Source organism: Cynoglossus semilaevis, chromosome 16 (assembly GCF_000523025.1).
Source record: "Cynoglossus semilaevis isolate Cse_v1.0 chromosome 16, Cse_v1.0, whole genome shotgun sequence".
NCBI lineage: Eukaryota > Metazoa > Chordata > Actinopteri > Pleuronectiformes > Cynoglossidae > Cynoglossus > Cynoglossus semilaevis.
In genome coordinates this window covers 912,577-935,848 of record NC_024322.1, presented here as the reverse complement: position 1 = coordinate 935,848, position 23,272 = coordinate 912,577, and the positions used below count along the sequence as shown (strand labels likewise).

Genomic DNA, 23,272 nt, shown 5'->3' with positions numbered 1-23,272 from the left:
CGGGAGTAGCAGATACTGGTACACGAGCCTAGAGTGCCCTCTAGCGGCTGTCAATGTGAAAAATATCAACATGTAAATATTCTGTGCTACAGGAGTAGCAGATACTGGTACACGAGCCTAGAGTGCCCTCTAGTGGCTGTCAGTGTGAAAATAATGAACATGTGAAATTATTCAGAGTATAAGTCGCAAACCCTTGCCAAAATGGATGAAAAAAGTGCGACTTATAGTCCGGAAAATGCACTACTCTTTCAGTCACTGACCAATGTGATGTCACTGATGATATTAAAGTGACACGGTGTAGTCTCATCTGAAGTGTGTGTGTGTGTTCGTCCTCAGGAGAGTAGCCTGTATGGCCATGGAGAAGACAAAGTCGGAGCAACAGACCAGCTGCACCTGGTTTGGAAAGAAGAAGAAACTGAACAAAGATAAATATCTGGCCAAACACAATGCAGGTGAGTAAACAAACCGATTGTGACCAATCATGCATGTGGTGGAGCCTGCGGTACTTCTCAATTAGGGGGGCGGCCCCCCCCCCTGGGAGCGGGCGGTGGGGTTCCAGTTCTATGGAATATGGCACACTGGACATAAGTGGACCACTGCTGTAATGCTTTAATGATAACAAGCCTCCAGTCACTAGGGGGCAGCACCTCATACATTTGTTTGTACAGATAGAAATATACGTGTAATCATGTTCTCAACAGTATTTCAATTTGTCAGGGTGAGGGTCAGGGTAGATAAAGGGAGGGGGCGTGAAAACATTTCTGTCCCCAAGGGGGGGACACTGGGCTACAGTGATGTAGTTAGCAGGTCTGAAACGCCCTTCTGTGTCATGTTGGTGGTACTGTCTACATTTGCGCGTGTGTGTGTGTTTTTGTAACAGTTTTTATGTCTCTTGTTTACTGCTTCTGAATGGCTTTTGTGAATGTAAGTATTTTTAATCCCTTCCAGTTTTTTTACTCTGTCTCTTCATGTTAATAAGCTCGGGCTCTGCAGGTTTCCAAAAACAAACTCCACCGCCATGTTCGATGTCTCTTTCCTCGACGTCGGGTGAATTTATTGCGATTCTCATCTTGTGTTTGTCTCTTTTTTTCCTCCAGTGTTCGATCAACTAGATCTGGTCACGTACGAGGAGGTGGTGAAACTCCCAGCGTTTCAGAGAAAAACACTTGTGTTGTTAGGTGAGAAGTGACCGTTTCCTGCTTTATGATTTAGGTCAGAGGTGTCAAACGTGCGGCCCGTGGGCCAAAACTGGTCGAACGTGCGGCCCGTGGGCCAAAACTTGGCCCGCTAGGTCGTTTTATCTGGCCCGCTTGATTCAAATTTGGAAATAAAAAACTGTTAAGGATATTTTTTGTAAAAAGTATTATTCCTTAAATATATCTTAAATATATCTGTACAGTCTTGGACAATTGTTTTCCTCAGTCAGTATCAGAAAGTGATCTTTGCACTCTGTCGTCTTCCTCGCCAGGAGCCCACGGCGTCGGCCGAAGGCACATCAAGAACACGCTCATCACTAAGCAGCCCGACAGATTTGCGTACCCCATCCCACGTGAGACCCTTTACTGCACATGCCCTGGTCCTTCACTGGTCAGAGCTACCGTCTTTGCTAACTTCCCGTCTCTGTCCCGCAGACACCACCAGACCTCCAAAGAAAGATGAGGAGAATGGGAAAAACTACTACTTTGTTAGCCACAATCAGATGATGCAGGACATCAGCAACAACGAGTATTTGGAGTACGGCAGCCACGAGGACGCCATGTATGGCACGCGACTGGAGACGATACGCAAGATCCATCAGCAGGGACTGCTGGCCATACTGGACGTAGAACCACAGGTATGGTGTGCGTTAGGGCTGCTCGATTATGGCAAAAATCATAATCACGATTATTTTGATTCTTATCGAAATCAGGATTATTTAGAGTACATGTGTCAAACTCAAGCCGTTTTGTATGGTCCGTCAAAGCTGAGTTTTTTAACCTGAAATATTACAATTTTTTTATTACACACAGCATATATTTTTAACTTTAACTAATAATAATCAATCGCACTACTGTTCTGTGTTTTGCTGTTTAATCTTGGTTGTCGCCTGCACTGCGGCCAACAACATCAACAGAAATAAACTGCTTTTTCACGAATACAATACTTTTACTGCTACGCTATTATATATATATATATATACATATGTGCATATATTAAAAATAAAAATGGATATCAAAAAGGATGTGGCAGCATACTAGTAACAAACATAGATAGAATGATAGCATATACAGATACGAGTAAAAGTATGTGTATATATGTATGTGTATATATGTATATATGTATGTGTATATATACTGTATATATGTATGTGTATATATATATACGCATGTATATATATGTATATGTATGTATATATATGTACATATATGTATATGTATGTATATATGTATATATGTGTGTATATATATACACATATGTGTATATATATGTATATATATATACATATATACACATACAAATATACATATATACACATACATACACATATATATATATATATATATATATATCAAACACTGAATATCATATCTAGAGGGTCCACTGTATTCCACTTTCTCTTCCTCTCTTGCTTGGCACGATAATCATTTTATTTCGATCGTCTTGTGGTCATGATCGTGGGAAGCCAAAATCGTAAATCTAAATCAAAATTCGATGAATCGCCCAGCCCTAGCCTGTGCCGTGCCGTGTGTGTTGTCTGTGCTAGTTAGCGTTTGTCAATGACTTTTTGACATCTCCATGCTCCATCCAGGCACTGAAGGTCCTGCGAACTGCGGAGTTTGCGCCGTACGTTGTCTTCATCGCTGCACCGACGATTACACCGGGGATCACTGAGGTACAGACACACGCACACTCGCAGCGTCTGTGGCTGTAAAAGAATCTTCTTCTGCTGCCTCTTCTTTTTAGTGATCTACCTCATCTTCACTGTTTTTCTTGTATTATGTATTTTTCTTACTGCATGCCTTTGATTTCCGGCCTCCTCACTCACTCTCTTTAGACGCCACGATGGTGTCGAACTCTGCCAGTGAGTAACGCTATACGAGACTCTGTGTGTGTTTGTGATAGAGAGAGAGAGAGAGTGAGAGAGAGAGAGAGAGAGACTTTGTATGATTGTAGTTTTACTCTGTAACTGCACATGTAAACTGTTTACTCTAGCAGGGTGACTTTTTTTTTTTTTTTTTTTTACAATTTTTGAAGTTCAGATTTGTCTTTTGTTGATGTCTTTTTAGCTCACAGAAACAGAGCAGTTGAGGATCCAAGGCTACGTCCATCATTAAATTTAAATGTGTTCCTATGTGTCTTGAAATCTTTCTGTGGGTTTTTTGTGCCAGACGTGGGCAAACTTTTTGACTCGTGGGCCACGATTGTCCTAAAATTGAACAGGGGGGTCGGGGGCCGGGTCGGGAGCAGATACAGTAGGTCCAGAAGGCATTCAGACCCCCTTAAATTTTTCTTTGTTATATTGCAGCCATTTGCTCAAATAATTTCAGGTTCATTTTGTTATATTGCAGCCATTTGCTAAAAATAATTTCAGGTTCATTTTTTTCCACATATTGACAGAAAAACACAGAATTGTTGATATTTTTGTTGTTTTATTTAAAAAAAAAACAACCTTTGCTCAGTATTGAATGAACATGATTTTAGCAAATGGCTGCAATATAACAAAAAGTAAAACATTTAAGGGGGTCTGAAATATTTCATGTAATGACATGTAGTCATAAGGGCTAAAATGCCTATCTCATTTTCTACGCCACATATTGGGAAAACGTGAGTATTACAGGGAAAAGCCAGAAGTATAATAATGTAAATAAATTATATAATTTGGAAGAGTTTGGTGGGCCGGATGAAAAGGCCGCATCCGGCTTCCAGGCCTTAGTTTGCCCGTGCCTGCTCTAACCTTTTCCCCTTTTCTTGTCCCCTTGTGTCAGGACGAGTCCCTGCAGCAACTTCAAAAAGAGTCCGACATCCTACAGAAAACATATGCTCACTACTTTGACCAAACCATTATCAACAACGAGATTGATGAGACAATCAGGCTCCTGGAGGAGGCCATGGATCTAGTCTGCACCATCAGCCAATGGGTTCCTGTGTCCTGGGTTTACTGATCCGCCTGACCTTCATTTTCTTCCAAGCCTCAACTTCACAGCAAAAAAGAAAAAAAAGACTATTATAATCCATCCTTCAGGGCGAAAAATTCAAAATAAACTTTTAAAAATATACATCTCCTGCAGGTGGAATAGAACTGGAAACGTTTACATTTAAAAAAAAAAAAAAAATTGACCTCTGGGCCATGACCTTGTCATAGTGTTGTGCAAAAAATGTGAAAAGAAACTGTGGTGTTTGTACTAGCTAGGAGGATCCATTTATTTGTCTTTGTTTCTTTTAAAGAGACAGTACTGTATTTAGATTTGTGTTGTTTAAATAATCACAAACTCTAAAATCTAACAGATATCATTTCATGGATAGATCACAGACGTATAAAAAAAAAATTCTGTAGTAAGATTCTTTTTGGTTGAAATTATTGTCAATAGATTAAAATGTACAACAAGTTTGGGAGAATTGTACAAATGTGTTGCCTCGAGCCCTTGCCCTGTCTGAAATGGTGACATCTGCTGGTAATACTGCAGAAATGAAACATGTTTCGTTACTCAACATTTACTGCAAATTAAGCTAAAACAAAGCCAAAAATGGTATTGTGTTTGAAATACCTATTTTTGACAGATTGAAGGGATGTCGTCATCCAATCATATCGTGACTTTTTAATACATTGATACTCCCAACGGTACGATATTTAATGGGATACTGCGGGGGGGGAAATGAGTTAACCATTGTGTTCAGGCTTGTAAATAGGCATTGGATGATAAAACGAAATACATTTTCTGTCGAAATTTAACAGCCGAAAATAGTTATGTAACACTGTTACAATAATTACAATAAAATGGTCAGTTATGGACCACATTGGGGTAACACTAACCTAGCTAGACTTGACTTGAGTTGTTTTCAAACAACTAGGAACGTCTAGGTAAAATTTCCATCTTAAAGGAAATGAATTAACTTTTTTTTTTAAAAGCAGGCTACTGGCCCCAAACATGCGACTAATACTTATTTCCGCAGAAGGTCTACGAATTACTATGATTGCAACAAACACTTTATAAGACGGTATATATATTAAAAAAAAAAAGTCATAAACATTTGTGCAGTTATTTGTGAAATGAGGTGTTCAGCGAGAAGTTTGCGACAATTGTTTTCTTTGTTTGATATGTTTCCTAACAAGTGTCTCTCGTACTGTCTCTTTAAATGATTCCATTCATGTTTTTAGAGAATTAAACCAGATAATTGTGCATGTGGATATTTCTGAGCTTCCATTCAGGAGGTCCGTCCCTCAGTCGGTGTTCTCCTGTTTCCTTCAGTCGACTGAAAAAGAGAGGAGACAAATCTAAAGAAAAGTCAACATTCCAGCTATTGGACAGAAAACACTTAAGAGATGAAGAAAAAAAAAAAAAGACATGTCAAATAAAGGCACCTATGCACATGTGCTGCATCAACAGTTATATTTATAAAAAAAAAACTAATAATAAAAAATCAACAATGTAATAAGATGTGTTTGTAAAAAAGAAAAAAAAAATCAAAAATAAAAGTCTTAATTTTTTTTTTTTTTTTACGGTCTATAGTGAAAGTTTATGCTCTGTTTCAGAAAATAGACATCCTTTTTTTTTTTTTACGATCTATAGTGAAAGTTTATGTACTATTTTGCCTTCAATTCATATTATTGTCTTATTCGTCTATGGCAATAACTCCTGTGATTTTCCCGTGGACTTCAGTGACTATATTCATCGAGTTAAGGGTGGAAAAGGGTCGAGTCTTTTCATTGGTCAGGGATTAAAAAGACAGCTGCGTGAGAGTGTCTGTAAATGAGAGTGATGATCTGCAGCTTTATCCACCATTAAAGGACATGTGCAGATTAATCTACGTGAAAGTTATCACCAGCAGCAGCAGAGATGACTGGATAAACTTAACAGAACTTAACAGAAATTCAATTTATGTATTATATTCATGAAAAAAATTAATATAATCTTCAGTATTGATTTTATGAGCAATAACACAATTCTATCAGCTTTCACCACGGGAAATGAATGCAGTGAGGATTTTCTTAAGACAAGGTTTTTAATGACCAATGAAGCAGAATAGAATATATAAGAATATGTTATTTCATACGGACAGCCGCTAGAGGGCACTCTAGGCTAGCGTATTTGCAAGTCATATTTTTTTCATCCTTTGGCTAGTGCGACTTATACTCTGGGGCAACTTTTTATGTATGGGACTCTGTCTCACCTGCCTGACTGCACGCCACTGCCTGAGGTGTATCACTTGTAGGCTTCCGCATGAAATATACTAATTATTAATTCATATATTAGTACAAATGAATCCATAATATGTCTGTTCTATTTTGAACTAACCAATTAACACTGTTAATTGAGCCGGTTTATACTCACAGGCATAGCTCTGATTCAAAAATGATTTGCAGCATAAAACCGAAATCTTTATTCTACAGATACAGTTGAAGATGTTTTCATTGATGTATTTATTTATTTATTTATTGTCACAAGGTGAGGAAGTTGGGACCACTGTTTGTAATGTTTTTCTTTTGTGAAACAAAAAAAGCTGTTTGTTCGCATTCAGTTGTTTTGTAACGCGAGGGCATGTCAGTGACAACATCCCATCTACAAAATGGTTTGAAAATTATTGACTTAATGTATCAAGTAACAACAATAGCCGCATGTAAAAACATGTAAAAAGGTAACTGTGGGTTCCGAGGAAAACCCTTATTTCCGGTGACGTAAATAAAATGCACCGGAAGTCGCTGATTTACCAGCTGCGTTGCTGATCATTGCTTCATTTATGGCCGAGGAAACCAACTTAACTCAAAGCTGACATTTTATACTTGAATTGCTTTTACTTATATTTTTGCCATTGGCAAATATCATTTCATCATTAGAGTAGTGTAGTGTTACAATAACAACGTTAGAATAGTGACAAGTAAGCTTTTAGCTGAAGCTCTTAGCTTTTTAGCATTTTCTTTTCTGGCGTCATTTCCTGTGTTTGAAAGTCGCGGCCACACATAAACGAAGCCCGAATGGAGTTGCAAGGTAAAACTTCGTCATATGTATTTATTTTATATAGTTGTTTTTTAAGATGTGAGAATAATAACCAAATACCCCTCTGTATATGTAACGATTTAGAATAGTATGATAAAAAAAAAACTGGGAAACAAATACCCAAAATGGTATTGAATTGTTAAAAACGTACAATAAAATTGTCTTTTCAAAAAACGTATCGCTCTTGTGGTTAAAATTAAGGAGACTCTAATATTTGTCTGATGTTGTGGAGACAAAAAAAAAAGAGTTTACTGTTTTTGTTTTTGGTAACATAATGTGACACAGTCTGACAACATGACGTCGAAGTAGACTAGCAGCTGAGGTCAATAATATTGTTCCTGATGCTAGGAAATTCAGAATTCCAACCGTAGGAAATGAAGTTACTTAAGTCTGTTTTTCTCTTCTTCAGTAGGGGGCGAACCCATGACCCTAGGCTCTCCTACGTCACCTAAACTCAATCCTGGTGCTCAGTTTCTACCAGGATTTTTGATGGGTGACATTCCAGCTCCTGCAACCCCTCAGCCTCGTCCCTTTAGCCTGAGCATGCCCCTTATAGAGAGTCCATGTACACCACGAGGTGAGCATAAAGACACTCTTCCCACTCACAACATTGATGTCGCTGTAATATTCTGTAGCTTGACTATTGTGATCTTTTTAATGTAGGGAATAGTTGTGGAATGGGCTCCACCCCACAGCCAATCGTCCACACCCCCAAGGATAAAAGTGGAGCTCCGCCTGTTCGCAGTATCCGCGACGATTTGGTTTCTGTGGGGACGCCGCATAGTGCACATAAAACTGTGAGACAATTTTTTTTTCTTTGCAACTTGAGCAATCTTTTTGGAACATCTAACGGGAAAAGTCAAACTGAAAATAATGATTTTTTTATTGTATCATTTTTGGTCTGGTAAAACATCATCATTAACACAAATCACTTTGAATTTTTTTTTGTATTGAGTATTTTTTTTTCACATTTGGAAATGTATTTTGAAACTTACGATTTACCATTTTTTTCCGGACAATACGTTTACACTTTTTTTTTCATCCTTTGGCTGGGTTTGTGACTTATAGTCAGGTGCGACTTAAATATTAAAAAATATAATTTCATGTTCCTTCCACACTGACAGCTACTAGAGGGCACTGGTACGACTTATAGTTCGAAAAATACGGTATATTTCTGAATGTTAATGGAATGTTTGCGAAAATTGACATCTCTGCAGAGAACTGAACAAAACGACAGTGGTGGTATTTCAAATGTGAAACAGAGATTTAAAGTCTGAACACAAATCTCCATGTCTGAATTTGTCTTCAGAGTTTTCCGATGATGCAGTCCCCTCCATCTGCTCGACAGGCAACTCCGCTCACAGGTTCGTGTTCCGTAATTTACTACAGCTACTAACTACTGATACTGTGCTGCTACTATTTCTTTAACAACCACAGCTCTTACTGCAACTATCACACCATTAGCAACACATGCATACTGCAACTATCACACCATTAGCAACACTAATGGTAATGTGTGTATGTCTCTATCTTTTTTTTTCCTCCCTTCGTTGTCTTTCTCAATTAGGTCTGCAGCAAAGTTGTTTGTCTCCGGCTCAGGTCGATCCCTTCTACAGTCAGGGAGAATCTTTGTCCTCGGACGATCAATTGGACCAGACCTGGGTCACCGTGTTTGGGTAATTGTTTGTGATTAATCAAACTTATAAGCTACGAAGCAATCGATCTATATGTCCCGCTTCAATATATTTGTGTGTGTGTGTGTGTTAGTTTTCCTCCAGCTGCAGCCTCCTACATCTTGCTGCAGTTCGCTCAGTATGGAAACATCCTCAAACACAAGGTCAGACACTACTGATGCTGAAACATACAGACTGAAACATTGAGGCAACAGTTGATCGACGCTGTTAGGATTTTTTTTTTTTTTCCCCCAAGTTACAATAGTACTGCTGATTCGCCAGGTCATTGATGGATGATTTAATGGTTTGTTGACAGATGGGGTCTCCTGGGAACTGGATGCACCTTCAGTATCAGTCCAAGCTTCAGGCCAGAAAAGCTCTGAGCAAAGATGGAAAGGTGTTTGGAGATGCCATCATGGTGGGAGTGAAGCCCTGTATAGACAAGGTCTGTGTGTGTGGGGGTGTGTGTGAGAGGGACAGGGGGTTCTGCTTTTCCAAATCCAAATCAAAAATTGGTAATATTATTTATTTTTGCTTTTCTTGGACAGAGTGTGATGGAGAGGAGTGAAGATGACTCATCCCCTCTCGTCTCCTCCTTCTGCTCGTCTGCCAACGCTCTCCCATCCACCCCTCGCTCCGCAATCAGGCCACTCAGTGCCACGTACAGAGGCTCCAGTAGTGACTATCAGGTAACCCAAAGGCTAAGAGCCACAATTTTTACTGCGTTACTGCAATAAGCCCCATAAGTCCCCTTTGGAAATTCCTGGTCAATGTTAGCATGGAGTTTTTCCCTCCAAGTCATTTGCGTCAACACCCCTGCGCGTGAGATTTACAAAAAACACAAACACTAAATTTAACATACTATATTTTGCAGACTATGAGTTGCACTAACCAGAAAAATGCATAATGAAGAAGGAAAAAAAAAAAACCATATCAGTCGCTTAGGAGTATAAGTTGTAACAGTGCCCTCTAGTGGCTGTCAGAGTGAAAATAACACATGCACATTTTTAGTGGCACAAGAGTATCACATACTGGTACAAAAGCCCACAGTGCCTGTTGTGGCTCTCAGTGTGACAAAAACAAAAACATGAAATTATATATTTTAAAATATAAGTGGCAAACGATGGAGGGGAAAAAAAGTGCGACTTATAGTCTGGAAAATGCAGTAAATGTAAGAGCTTCATGAAACTGGGCAAAGAGCTGCATGTGGCTCCGGAGCCAGGGGTTGGCTGTGCCTGGTCTTGAATGATAGAGGAGATAATTTGTTCTTCTTCTTCAGAGGAATTTAACCTAAAAACTAACTGGAAGCAAACAAACAACTACAGTAACATACAGTTTTTATTTTTGTACTTTTGATATTTCAAATGTGCAGCTGGGCTCTGACAAAATAAGCAAATCTCAGTGTCGTTTTTTCACCAGGTGATTTTGACTTTACTTTGTGTGTGTGTTCAGGTAGTCTCAGACAGACAGACGCCCAGGAAGGACGACAGCTTCGTCTCCAAAGCCATGGAATACATGTTTGGCTGGTGAGGCTACAGAGGGCATTGTCGGAAATCTGTTAGAGCCTCAAAGGGAGAGAGAATTGTGTGTGTGTGTGTGTCTTTTTATCGTTGTTTTTTTAAACAGAGTCTGTTTCAATAAAGGTGTTTTCTAAAAGAAGTTCATTGAATCCATAGAAGTTTATTGTTTGTTTGTTTGTTTGTTATTCAGCCTGGACTAAAGATGGGTGAGCATGTGTTTTGGTCGCTCATGAAATAATTAGTTTGACTTTAAATTGATTATAGAGAACATGTAAAAAAAAAATTTTCTTTCTATAATCAGCTTTTGATCATGTTTGTTATACAGAATATCTACATTAGTGCAGAACAGTGACATTATATTTTCCAGATATTTTTATTTGCTCTGCTTTGCTTGCGTCTTATTTGAACTTGATTTATATTCATTAAAGTAAAGGAATACAGTTGTTTTATTTAAAAGAATAAGTTGAAAAATATTTTTTTATCTGTATTTTTTTTTTTGAACAATCACCAAATGTTTCAGGCAACTCCGTTTGAATTCCAGATGACCCCATCATTTCTGGATTTCAACTTTGTGTTTTTGTTTTTCTTACAATAAGGATAAGCTGTATATGTTTTGGGAGAATGATTGTCATTTTTACTTTATTTTGGTCTGACATTTGTTCCTCTCTCTGCCCTGTATCTGTATCTAAGAGAAGGAGAGGAATTGTCACGCAACAAAATGTGACCTCTGCATTTCACCCATCACCAAAGTGAGCAGGGGGCAGGGAGCAATGTGTGGGGGGGATGGTACCATGTTCAGAGCACCTCAGTGGTCATTTGGCAGCTGGTGGACTCAAACCTGAAGCCGTCTGGACCCAAGGTTGCTTCCTTAACCACTATGCCACAACTGCCCCCAATAAAACCCTGGGACAAAATTTGCTAAACCCAAATATTTCCTCACTTACAGGTTTGGGTCCGGATTGGACAGTGGCTGGGACCATATATGTGTGAACTGCGCTCTCAGTTAGGGGTTACATTTCTGGGGAGGAGGAGGAGGGGGTGACACCATTACTGCCCTCCAGAGCAACTGAGAAAACTTGCCTTAGTAGAAATGGAACTGACCTTTTAAAGTCAGTATTATAATATTCTCATACCAAGGTACGGAATAAAAGACATCAAAGATTGGTAGTTGGACTGCAGTCCAGTTCATTATTAAGGACATTGAGGAACTTGACACTAATTTTAGTCAAGCCAGCAGATCAAAGTTTATCATTCACAATTCAGACTATCAGCTAAAATGATAGCTGCCCCCTTTCAGACAGGCTAAGGTAGAGGATCAATTCTGAACAAGTCCGTAATGCAACATCACTGATGTCAACTGCTGTGAAGTATCACCCACAAACCCACACAGGTAGGAAATAGATACCATTTTCCAAAAATTAGGTTTGTTCATTCATCTACGACTTGAATCCTTCCAGGGTCATGAGGGGATGGGCAAGTTTTTAATCTGCGATCTCTAGTGCATACAACTCTATACATCAAATTAGCATGTTTGGCTCAAAAGGACATACTAGAAGCGTCTGGTCTGCACTGTGCGTTTTGATTCATAACATTGTTTGGGTTTTTTTTACGTCTGGTCTGCACTGTGCGTTTTGATTTATAACATTGTTTGGGTTTTTTTTTTTTTTTATTCTATGGATATTGTACTGTAAGTGATTGCAGCAAAACGAAATGGAAAAATAAGTGTTTTGAAATTTTGAAAGTTTTTTGGAAGAACTGGACGAATGCCAGCTCCATGCAGTAATTTGACAGAAGTTGAATTTGGCTGTATGCTTTCATGGAGACAGCATTTTAATTGAGTTTTTTAATATTATTTAACATGTATGACTTTGTTTGATTGTCTTAAACTTTAACATTGTGAAAGGATTAGTAATTATGGTGAAAAAGTTAACCATCAGTTGGTTTTAATTGCCTTTTTTTCCTCCCGTCGTCTCCACCAATCAGTTATGAGCTACATTATCGCGATACTGACAATCCTCGTCCTGGCTTATGGTTCAGAAGCAAATATCTCGCGTTACCTAAGCATTCAGTGTCTCATTCCAGCACGATCAAGTCTGCCGGGAAGGGGATTTGCTCTCAGCCGACATTTCAACTGAATTTGTTTAATTTATACCTAAGATAAACAACGCAGTTTTATTCCTTTAAACTTAACGGGTGAAATATTATTTGACCTGTAACGTTTGTATTCGTGATTTTGTACAAAAAAGCTAAGTGAACGCTAGCCGCATTAGCTTGGAGGAGCTAACAAAGAAACTTGAATTTCTTCAGAAAAAAATCTCCCACTTTTCTCTTTAGTTATGAGTCATGTGGTCATTGATAATCAGCACGGTCTAGATCAGCAGGTAAGTGCAATTTGAATTTCTGTTTTTCTTTACATGATAGTTAATTTTCGTGTCATTTAATACGAGTTGCGTACATGAGGCTCGGACCTATGGATTAGCTAAGCTAACGTTGCTAAAATGGAGACTACTCGCGTCGTTCGTGATGGCGGAGCTCCGTCACTAAGACGATAAAACACGAAAAGAATATAATTTTTATTATGTTTTATTTTCTCGTTCTCGAATACTACTATCCTACAATTTTATAACGGCAATTGTGAATTGGTGGAATAGAGAGTGGAAAACTCAATTTTTAGCCGTAGCTAGCGTTAGCTTTAAAAGTGAGGACCGGCCGGTGTTTGTGCCCATGTCGGGCCTTCACTCAAATTGAAACGTGGCGCAGGAAAAAAAGAAGCTGGTAGTGACTTTCTTTGAAGGCATTTAAAACTTATTCTGTAAACATTTCCACTTACCAGACATAATTAATTTATATTATCAATTACGTGTTAAGTTAACGACTTATTATTTAAGTTAAACGCATTTTATGTCGTGTTTTCTTTCGCTGTCGTTAATTTAACTGATGGGCATTGTAACGTGTTTTGGTTTGAATTTGTATTAGCGAGTGCATTAATAACGATAATACATGTTACTTTTTTTTTCTTGAGTAGTAAATAGTAGAATTGTCATATGCTAAACCATGTAGCATCTTGCTAGTCTCAATGCCCAAAACGTTCGCGTCTCTGCTGTGGGATCGCTTACATACGTTTTACATTTGTGTTTTGAACGAAATACCTAAAGCAGTATACAGATGTACATTTAAATACTATTTAGAGCGAATGCAAAACGTTAGTTGGAATGGTAGAAATGCTTCATTTATACGTACAGAATCACTAAATTAGCTAATTACTGTTATTATAACGCCAAAATGTTGCATTAATATAATTGGTAAGTCTCATTTGCAGTATTGTGCGCATGGCTATGGGTACTGAGTACGATGGTATTAAATTCCTGCGTAGTCAACACTTTTTTTCCCCCCGTCAAGATTCATTACAGATTTGGCATTGTTTACAGCAGTTTCAGTAACTGCACATTCTTTGTTGTATTCTCATTGAAATAAACAAGTAGTTTAATTGGATAATGATACCATGTAAGACTAAATATAATCATTGGCCTTGAGTGCCGAATTGAGTTTTATTGTGGAAGTCGTAGAAGTATAACCCATTGTTAGACTTCAACACTGATTCTCATAAGATGCAATTTTTATTCTATTGTTCTGCATTTACTTGTCTGCAGCTTTGGAAAACGGTACTAGAAAGTCTTATATAGTCTAATAATTAAACAGATATACACCTTTATTTTACAATGGTGTATTTGTAATGTTAAGCACTGTGATTGCATGTGTGTATTTCTAATAAATCGTAAACTTAGTTCTTATCGTGACCTTCGTTGGTTTAATAAATTAAAATTGTTTTACTCAGTTGAATTTGTCATATTTTGATCAGGCAGGCATTGAACACCAAAACAGGAAAGGATTCAGTATTTAGTAATTTAAATATATAATACTTAAAAATAATGTTTCCTCCTCCTTTTAGCTATTTGGGAGTGTAATTTAAATATATAATACTTAAAAATCATGTTTTAGCTATTTGGGAGTATTTTGTTTTTTTTTACTTTTTAGTCAGGACAGTTTAAATACCTTACAGTATCAGTCCTAAATGACCCTTAAAGATATCATCATGTGTGTCTTTACAGCTTGCTGCCCTAGACTTAAACTCTGCTGACGGACAAGGCGGGGGGACTGGCAGTAAGTAAAGATTTTGGACATAATATTGTGTTGTATAATATATGTTCCCGTTGTGTTTTGTGCTTTGTTTTTAAGCTCTTAAATGTGCCTTGCTTTATTTGTGGAAATTGTTCATTTGTACAACTTTATTACAGATAAAATGTGGATAGGTTCAGGGAATAAAAAAAAAATCATATAATATTCTAATGAGGGGTTTAAAATTAAACCAAACCCAAACAAAATCAATTCAATGATTTTACTCAGTTGAATGTACTGTATCATATAGCATTAAATGCATTCTTCCTCTGTTGTTGTCAGTCAGTTCTTCAGGCCTTTTTGACCAGCTTGATTTATCAATTTATGACTGCATGTCTTGTTTGTATTTGGTGTAGATGTAAGATGTAAGTCAGATAAAGCTTGAACTTTACATTTAAACATTTACATCTAACACTACGTTGAGTAACTCATTGTGGGAATTTTTTTTCTTTCTCTTTTTAGGGCGTTACATTCCACCTCATCTGAGGAACAAAGATGTTTCCAAAAATGGTGAGTTAATGCAAAAGGCAAAAATGTTAGGTTGTTTTTATGTCCTTATAAGTCAGAGCATTGACACAATAATTTGCATTCTGACAAAAACAAATTCAAATTGCAATTGGTCACTTTACATTATCTTCATCCGCTATGACATTGGTTAGTTTCACACTTCAGATTAATTATTTGGAATTTAGAGTTTTGCCTCCCCACAAAATTGATACAGGCCACATGAACAAATCTGCAAGGTAGGATAGTGGATCTTAAATAGATTAATCATCATTCTGTTGAGGCCAGTTTTCCATCCTCTATTTCATCATCTCCACTGGGTAATCATCATTCTGTTGAGGCCAGTTTTTCCATCATCTCCACTGGGAATATGTTTTTTAATGTTAACTGCTCTGATAAAAGGCAACAGACCCATTTTTTCCCTGCTACTACCTCCTAAAGACATAATGTTGCTGGAAATCTCAGTCTAACATTTAATGTAAAGAAGGCTTAAATAAAACGTAATGGGTCTTGTGTCACTGCACACTTGACGTTTTTTTTTTTTTTTTCTCGTTTCACTGTTTTCTCATTTCACAGCAGGAAATGCTTATTCCGCTGGTAGACAGTGCGGTTATTCAGTGGCACCAGTAAATCTCTGTAAGTCCCTTCTGTCTGCTTTCGCTGAGGGCAACCTGCATTTACAGATGCATGAAATAAGCCAATTTACACAGCAGCAAAAGCCAGTTTGAAGACGGGGGGAGTGGGTTCTAATAAAAATCAGACCCTTGCAAATACATTGCTAACAATTATTGATGTGCTCTCTGCTGTTATGCTTGCAGTCACAATGAAAATGTTTGGGGTTTTTTTCGATGTAAGGAACCATTGCTTTATGATATATATATCACACACATATATACTGCAATAGAATTGTAGCCCATAATCCACCTGCATTGTTCCTCAAGTTTCTTCCAAGCAGTTCCCACAAACATGGCAGCAAGAGTGTCAGCAAAGACACCGAAATACCTCTGCTTCAGGATGGGAAGACTGTAAGATGGGTAACTATTAGAGTTCAGCCCAGCACTCTTATGAGTCTCATTATGAGTGAGTCGTCTTATAGCCTGCTTCCCTACTTGTTTGCGTAGGTTATCCAAGAATGGCGTCCCAAGAGCTTGCCTTTTACCACGCCTACGACAGTGGGGGCTGGCGGTCCAGATGCGGTATACTCTTAAAATCTACCTGCATGCCACGCAGTGTCCTGGCTGCGGCGTGTTCCGACCAAAACTACTTAGCGGGCACCGGGGGCGTAGGCAGCGTGTTCGTCCCCTATGTGTCACAGTCACTTTTCTTTTATACAAACAAGCAACAGAAGTCTGGGCCTAACCCTTATTTGGCAAAGCTTTACAGAGAGTGTCTTTGCTTGTGATGCATGGCAGTGATGCCTTTAAGAGAGACTGTACTGCATCACATTTGACTAATACAAAGACCAGGGAATTGAGCTGTGAACTTAAAAGATACCGTATACTTTTTTTTTTTTTTTTAGAAAGATGGAGACACAATCTAAAATATAAAATTATTGGATGCAATTACCTATAAAGGGTTGGTTCAGGACACCATTAACCTGTCCACACATTGTGTGGGATTGCATTAACGATACCATTGGGTATTGTACAGAAGGTCTCAAGACATCTAATATAACTTTGAGAACATTCCAGATTCACAGCTTAAGGAGAGTCTTGTAGAAGTGTGTTGTGTTTTGCTGGGAGCTGTGAAGGCGATTTGCTGATCTTTAGAGTACATCACTTTTAGAGGTTCAGTTTCCTCTTCCTGTAGTCCGCGTTGGGTCCCGTGAATCCACATCTTGTCACTATTTTAAGATAATCACACAAAAAAAAGCACTGAATGTTGCTTCTTTATGTTCAAAATGAGTTGCCTTAGATCAGTATTGTTTGTGCTGAATTGCATTTTGAAGCATACAGACAACATAAATGTGCCTGTGTGGAATGGAACAGGGATTTTTTTTTTCTCATCTAATGAATGAATGAAATAACTGTTGGTTGGCAGTTGAAGCTACAGAATCCTCGCTGCACATGTAGTCGGATCCTCTGAGCCATGTGTTTAATCATAACTAATCTGAGCCGAGATTTGTGTGGCCAGCATGCTGCTTGATGCTGTAGTAGCCTCGGCAACTGAGTAAATCCTACCAGCCTCAGAAGTAATGTCCTTTACACCAACTTCCCTCCCCCCACCAGCCTCAACCTGCACTGATAACAGTGTGGCCAGCGATGGGAATGATGACACAGCCAGTGTCCACAGCTGGGCTGATCGATGTGGTAAATGTTCCACACAGGGCTGGAATGCGGCTCAGTACAGCACAGACAGTGCAATTGTTTCTGCCTGCGTTCTCTTCTTTTTGTCCTGTATGGTTTCATACAGACATTTAAGGTTTTTACGGTTTTTTTTTTTTTTGCGTTTAGATGTTGACAGCAGTCAATTTTTTTTTACTACTCAATTTTTTTTTTCACTTCCACTCAGACCACCCAGACCTTCAGCTGTTCAAAACACAGCTGCAAGAACAATTTTAGTTGCAGGCGTTCATTTAGTCGGCTAAATGTTTACATGCAAAATGTAAGTTTCATAGCTGAACAATTTGAGGTTACAAAATCTTTTCCCTTTTGATGTCTGATCTCAGGCTAAGTGACAACCTACTGTAGTCTGCTGCCACTGTGTCAGCTCCTTGTACCGCTGTGATTGTGAGGGAAAATTTTAAAATGGAGAACTTTCTAAATAACAATTGTTTTGGCAGTTAAAAAAAAAAAAAAAAAAAAAGCTTATAGTCAAGACGTTTTTCTCTAACCTGACCAGAGAATCAGTTTGTCAACAGGTCAGCACTTGTAAAAGTATCTCCACCCATTTTTGCAGGTGTGAAGTGACTTAACAGCTGCACATTCTCACAGACCTTTACGCTTCTCTGTTTTCCTTATTTCACCTGAAGACTCTCCTGGGTGGGACGCAGGGCGCTCTAATGGATTTGTGAATGGTTACCATGACAATCGCACAAATGGTGGCTTTGGAGGTCGCGGACCTACCCGCAATGACAGAGGTGGGCGTGGCTCCTACCGTGGTAACAGGGGTGGAGGTTCTTTTAATCCACCTTTACAGAACGCAGGTGGGCAAAGTTTTAGAACTTTTGCTTTTATTTAAACCTCTTAACCAATCCCAGCGGATTATACCCCTCCTCTACAGGCCTATCCTGTATTGGTACCATATTATGGTATGACACTATGTCAATATTTACCGACGGCTTTTTTTTTATTTTATCACAATTGATGTATAGGCTTAACAAAAAAAGATCGTAAATGTGTACCTATATACAGGCTTCGGGGTTTATGAAAACAAAGTTAGTAACTGGGGAGGGCAGCAGCAGCAGCAGCGTGACCCTGCCTACAACAGCTTTGGAGGACGGAACGATCGGACCAAAACCGCCTTCTTCAATGACCGTGGGGCAAGCTCCAGGGGCAGGTGAGAGAAATGAGTACAGCAAATAAACGTATGGATCAGTTGCCCCAGAGACTGAAGGTTGCCAGACGTTTTAAAAAGTTTTATTAAATCACACCACTTAAGTTCTCTTTTACATGTTTGTCAGATATGAGCGTGGAGGTTTTTCTAGTGGAGGAAACAGCCGCTGGGTGGAAGAGGCCAGAGAAGATGATTGGTCTAAACCCACTCCTGCTAATGAGCGCCAGGAACGGTAGAAACATTTTTTTTTTTTTTTCCCCCACACTCTAGATTGCATTCTGATTTGAATTGTAACATTTGACAAAACTAACTTATTTGTGTTCTACAGCGAACTTTTCTCAGGAAGCAACACAGGGATAAACTTTGAGAAATATGATGATATTCCTGTTGAAGCAACCGGAAACAACTGCCCACCCCATATTGAAAGTGTAGGTTTGCATGTAACGTGATGATGGTTGAATTAATAGATGGTACAGATATGATCATTGATTGTTGTGTATTTTTTTAACTGTTCTGATTGAATTGTTTTTGTGTGTTTTTTTTTTTTTTTTTTTTTATTCAAGTTCCATGATGTGGACATGGGGGAGATTATTATGGGCAACATCAATCTGACTCGTTACACTCGTCCTACTCCTGTCCAGAAATATGCCATCCCCATCATCAAAGCTAAAAGAGATCTCATGGCCTGTGCCCAGACTGGTTAGATTTAAGCCTTTTTTTATATCCTTCCTATCCGCAATCTACCTGATAAACATGAAGTAAAATAAAAGCTTTGTTTTTTTTTGTTTTTTTCTTATGTTTGTTTCAGGCTCTGGTAAAACAGCTGCTTTTCTTCTGCCTGTACTCAGTCAGATTTACACTGAGGGACCAGGTGATGCTTTGCAGGCTGCCAAGAGCAGTGGACAGGTAAGTGGAGACAGACAGCCAAAGGTTATTGCGAAGTAGAAGTCAAGGGATGGTCACCCTAAAACCTAGCAGCTCACTGAACATCTAAGCTTGCAACCCTCTCAAAATGAGAGAAAAGAAGGAGAGTGGTGGCATAGGACCAGTCTGAAATTGGATGTGCTACAATTTGGGTTCTTCCCTAGTGAAATCTGTTGGAGAGGTTGATTTTAAAAAAAAAAAAAAAAAAAAAAAAAAAAAGCCATGGTTGAAAAAAGCTCAAATACTGTGACCACAGCCAAAGGTGCATCTATTAAATATTGACTGTAAGGGTATAAATATTTGTGCAATCATTTATATTATTCATTGGTTATGATTCATGTATTAGCATTTACATTATACATTTTAAGTTGGAATACAGTGATCCCTCTCCTATCACAGTAGTTGCATTTCTAGACCCACCACAAAATAGGAAAAAAATTGTGAAGTAGAGGCAAGATATTTAATTATTATTTACATATATATTTACCTTTTACGAACCTCCCCCACACTGTTATGAACCCTCTCTAGACTGTTAGTGTTGTTGTATAATGGCAACGCAGAGCAAAGTGAACGAGAGAGCGGCCGGCAGATATGGGGAAATGCTACAATGCATTATATAACTTTTTTTTTTTTTTGTCTTCAGGAAAATGGAAGGTATGGCCGCAGAAAGCAGTATCCCATCTCCCTTGTCCTGGCTCCAACTAGAGAGCTGGCTCTGCAGATCTATGATGAAGCCAGAAAGGTGAGCTCCATTTTTAGGTTTCACAATCAGTAAGAAAAAGAAAAAAAACGATCTCCAGCTTCTTAAATATTTAATATGATTATGTATCTTGACATGTCTTTCTGCCCGTTTTCTAGTTTGCCTACCGATCACACGTGCGTCCCTGTGTGGTTTATGGTGGAGCTGACATTGGTCAGCAAATCAGAGACTTGGAAAGAGGCTGCCACGTGCTGGTGGCCACGCCTGGGCGTCTGGTAGACATGATGGAGAGGGGAAAGATTGGTCTGGACTATTGCAAGTCAGTATCTCCTTAAACACGAAACCTTAGTAAGAGACGGTGATTTTGAAATGTGGCTTTAATTTTTTTTTCTTTTTATCTAATTTTTGTTTTTGTTTTTAAAGTTATCTGGTCCTAGATGAGGCTGACCGCATGTTGGACATGGGTTTTGAACCTCAGATCAGACGCATTGTGGAACAGGACACAATGCCCCCTAAAGGCATGCGTCAGACTATGATGTTCAGTGCCACCTTTCCCAAGGAGATCCAGGTTTGTAAGCTGGAAACCAGCATTGAAACGGCGATGAATTATAATGGTATAAACTTGTCTTTTATTTCTCCGGACCAGATCCTGGCTCGAGATTTCCTGGAGGACTACATTTTTCTGGCTGTGGGCCGTGTTGGATCTACCTCAGAAAATATCACACAGAAGGTGGTTTGGGTGGAAGAACTGGACAAGCGCTCCTTCCTCCTTGACTTGCTCAATGCTACAGGTGAGTAACATTGTACAAAGACAAAAGGTAACATTTCTCGTTTTCCATTGTGTAGTTGAGCCTTGAAAAATCCTGTTTGTCAGTCTGTTAGCTTTCATTTTGTAAAAAACAAAACCTGTGATGACTTTGCATATTTAAACTTTTTTTTTTTCCCCCACACTGTTTTTTTTTTTTTTTTCTCTCTCTTCTCGCTGATGGTTAATTTTTAAATTGGTGACAATGTGGAGGGTAAAAAATAAGGGGAATGATGATGTGACGTGTCTGTGACTGAGCAGCCTGATATTTATGGCTGGTCTGGTTTTATCTTAGTAATTCCCAGTGAGGTTCAGGAAGCTGTGACTGAGTCCACAGAAAAAGTTGGTAAGTGTCAACCTGCCGCCATGTCACGATGGCCCAAAAGCCTGAAAATCATTACATCCCCACCACAGCCCATCCTGCCCCTCTGCTCCTCCGCTTGCCTCTGTATTATTATTTTTTTTTTAATGTTTTAATCTCATTTGTTGTGCAGCACGGGGAAGTTGGTAGAGTAGAATATAGTTGGTTTTCTGATGAGGAAAGACTTGTTGGTTAGGTTGAGGTTTTGTTTTGTTTTTTTTTTTGGCATCATAATAGACTGTTAGCTTGTTTTTTTTTAACAGACAGCAACTTCCCTTTGGCATCATAATAGACTGTTAGCTCAAACCGTTTATTTCATTGGTAAAATACAGGGGGGAGGGGGGTATTTAAAATGGGGAGGATGGAGCTTTGAGGGATGTTTGCTGGACTTACCACAAATGAACAGGAATGTTTAGGTATAACATTTTCTAGTTTAGTGTTGGAGATTTGAGTCAATAAAAAAAAATAAATAAATAAACTGAAGCTCTATATGGGGAAAGGAGTGGTAAAGTACTGAGGTTTTTTATGCAGCCCTTTCATTTTTAAGTTGTCATTTGTCCTGAACCTGGCATTTCTGTCCTGCATCAGTGAGTTCTCACCTGGGGCTGGGCAATATGTTTTTACAGCAGTTTTAATGGACTGTTATGGTCCTATGTTTTAGTAACAATATTGAGGGAGTGACAGTGGTATGTTTACTGAGCTTACTATTTAAAAACAAAAGATACAGTTTTTGAATTTATATTTTGCACGAGTGTAATTTGAAGGCCCCTATTTGTGTATTTGTATCAGGAAAGTCACCTGGTCTGATAGAAACTGCTAAATAAATGTGCCGACTACCGCTGTGGCCACCACCAGATTTAAAATTAGATAACAAACCTCTGTTCCATTATGGTGTTTTTATGGTCAAAATAAGCTTCCACGACTCAAATGTTGCCCAGCCCTGCCCCCCATCTCCTGTCTGGTTACAATATCAGTATCTGTCCTGGTGTGTTTATTTTCTGTGAGTCTCTGTTCAGCCTACCTATAATCTCTGTGAATCCTTGTTTTTTTTTCCCCTGTCCCTTAGGTAAAGACTCCCTGACTCTGGTGTTTGTGGAAACTAAGAAAGGAGCCGATTCTCTGGAGGACTTCCTGTACCGCGAAGGCTACGCCTGCACTAGTATCCATGGTGACCGCTCCCAGAGAGACAGAGAGGAGGCGCTGCATCAGTTCCGTTGTGGTCAATGCCCCATCTTAGTAGCTACAGCTGTGAGTCACCGTTATTACTAAACAAATTCACATACCTGTCACATATCTCTGAAGTGAAAGTTCTAATTTTCCGGGCCGAAGTTTCCCATCTTAGTAGCTACAGCTGTGAGTCGCCGTTATTACTAAACAAATTCACATACTTGTCACATATCTCTGAAAGTGAAAGTTGTAATTTTCCGGGCCGAAGTTGGATAGGATATAAAGCTTTTTAATGAACTTCCATACAAATTGGAAATTAAAAAAAAAAAAAAATCTCTCTCCTTCCAGGTGGCTGCAAGAGGTCTTGACATTTGCAACGTGAAGCACGTAATTAACTTTGACTTGCCCAGTGACATTGAGGAGTACGTTCACCGTATCGGCCGTACGGGACGTGTGGGCAATTTGGGTAAGACAGTCGATGATCTTTGCTTTTTGTTTTTTTTTTTTGTTTGTTTTTTAGTTTTTAAGATTAAAGGTCAGAAGACAGAAATTAACTTGTTGATTCAATTGCGCAGGTTTGGCCACGTCGTTCTTTAACGACAAAAACAGCAACATAACCAAAGACTTGCTGGACATCCTAGTGGAGGCCAAGCAGGAAGTTCCCTCCTGGCTGGAGAGCCTTGCCTACGAACACCAGCACAAGACCACCACCCGCGGACGCTCCAAGAGGTGATTTTTTTTTTTTTTTTTTTTC

General features: G+C 38.8%; 3 protein-coding genes across 10 annotated transcripts in view; all 3 read left to right on the top strand.

Moving 5' to 3' along the window:
• Nucleotides 1-5,205, top strand: part of caska (calcium/calmodulin-dependent serine protein kinase a) — a 29,519-nt gene extending 24,314 nt beyond the window's left edge. The window contains exons 18-23 of the mRNA XM_025063706.1: nt 314-452; nt 1,098-1,178; nt 1,469-1,549; nt 1,632-1,834; nt 2,789-2,872; nt 3,966-5,205. Coding sequence (XP_024919474.1) covers nt 314-452; nt 1,098-1,178; nt 1,469-1,549; nt 1,632-1,834; nt 2,789-2,872; nt 3,966-4,142 — 765 coding nt within the window. The 3' untranslated portion in view covers nt 4,143-5,205. The remainder of the gene's footprint in view (nt 1-313; nt 453-1,097; nt 1,179-1,468; nt 1,550-1,631; nt 1,835-2,788; nt 2,873-3,965) is intronic.
• A 1,661-nt stretch (nt 5,206-6,866) lies between these two features.
• On the top strand, nt 6,867-10,535 carry nup35 (nucleoporin 35). The gene is made up of 9 exons (XM_008327817.3): nt 6,867-7,184; nt 7,603-7,770; nt 7,857-7,990; nt 8,503-8,557; nt 8,761-8,869; nt 8,961-9,030; nt 9,183-9,311; nt 9,415-9,555; nt 10,319-10,535. Exons 1-9 carry the CDS (start codon nt 7,172-7,174, stop codon nt 10,394-10,396), a joined length of 897 nt encoding a protein of 298 aa, XP_008326039.1. The 5' UTR covers nt 6,867-7,171; the 3' UTR covers nt 10,397-10,535.
• A 1,900-nt stretch (nt 10,536-12,435) lies between these two features.
• Nucleotides 12,436-23,272, top strand: part of ddx3xa (DEAD-box helicase 3 X-linked a) — a 12,856-nt gene continuing 2,019 nt past the window's right edge. Inside the window, exons 1-19 of one of the 8 annotated variants that reach the window (XM_025063580.1) lie at nt 12,436-12,767; nt 14,496-14,547; nt 15,025-15,072; nt 15,643-15,702; nt 16,008-16,100; nt 16,188-16,262; nt 18,038-18,211; nt 18,420-18,564; nt 18,689-18,793; nt 18,890-18,989; nt 19,125-19,260; nt 19,370-19,467; nt 20,129-20,227; nt 20,344-20,504; nt 20,609-20,753; nt 20,832-20,976; nt 22,418-22,599; nt 22,867-22,984; nt 23,094-23,247. In XM_025063580.1, the coding sequence (XP_024919348.1) occupies nt 12,723-12,767; nt 14,496-14,547; nt 15,025-15,072; nt 15,643-15,702; nt 16,008-16,100; nt 16,188-16,262; nt 18,038-18,211; nt 18,420-18,564; nt 18,689-18,793; nt 18,890-18,989; nt 19,125-19,260; nt 19,370-19,467; nt 20,129-20,227; nt 20,344-20,504; nt 20,609-20,753; nt 20,832-20,976; nt 22,418-22,599; nt 22,867-22,984; nt 23,094-23,247 (2,135 nt within the window). In that variant the 5' untranslated portion in view covers nt 12,436-12,722. Of the gene's footprint in view, nt 12,768-14,495; nt 14,548-15,024; nt 15,073-15,642; nt 15,703-16,007; nt 16,101-16,187; nt 16,263-18,037; nt 18,212-18,419; nt 18,565-18,688; nt 18,794-18,889; nt 18,990-19,124; nt 19,261-19,369; nt 19,468-20,128; nt 20,228-20,343; nt 20,505-20,608; nt 20,754-20,831; nt 20,977-21,285; nt 21,337-22,417; nt 22,600-22,866; nt 22,985-23,093; nt 23,248-23,272 lie in introns of all 8 variants that reach the window. The other 7 variants (XM_025063579.1, XM_025063577.1, XM_008327815.3 and 4 more) reach the window with 7 other exon arrangements.

Coding starts and splice junctions, on each gene's coding strand:
- nup35 (XM_008327817.3), top strand. Junction 7,771..7,856: donor GAGTCCATGTACACCACGAG/GTGAGCATAAAG, acceptor TTTTTAATGTAG/GGAATAGTTGTGGAATGGGC. Junction 9,556..10,318: donor GCTCCAGTAGTGACTATCAG/GTAACCCAAAGG, acceptor GTGTGTGTTCAG/GTAGTCTCAGACAGACAGAC.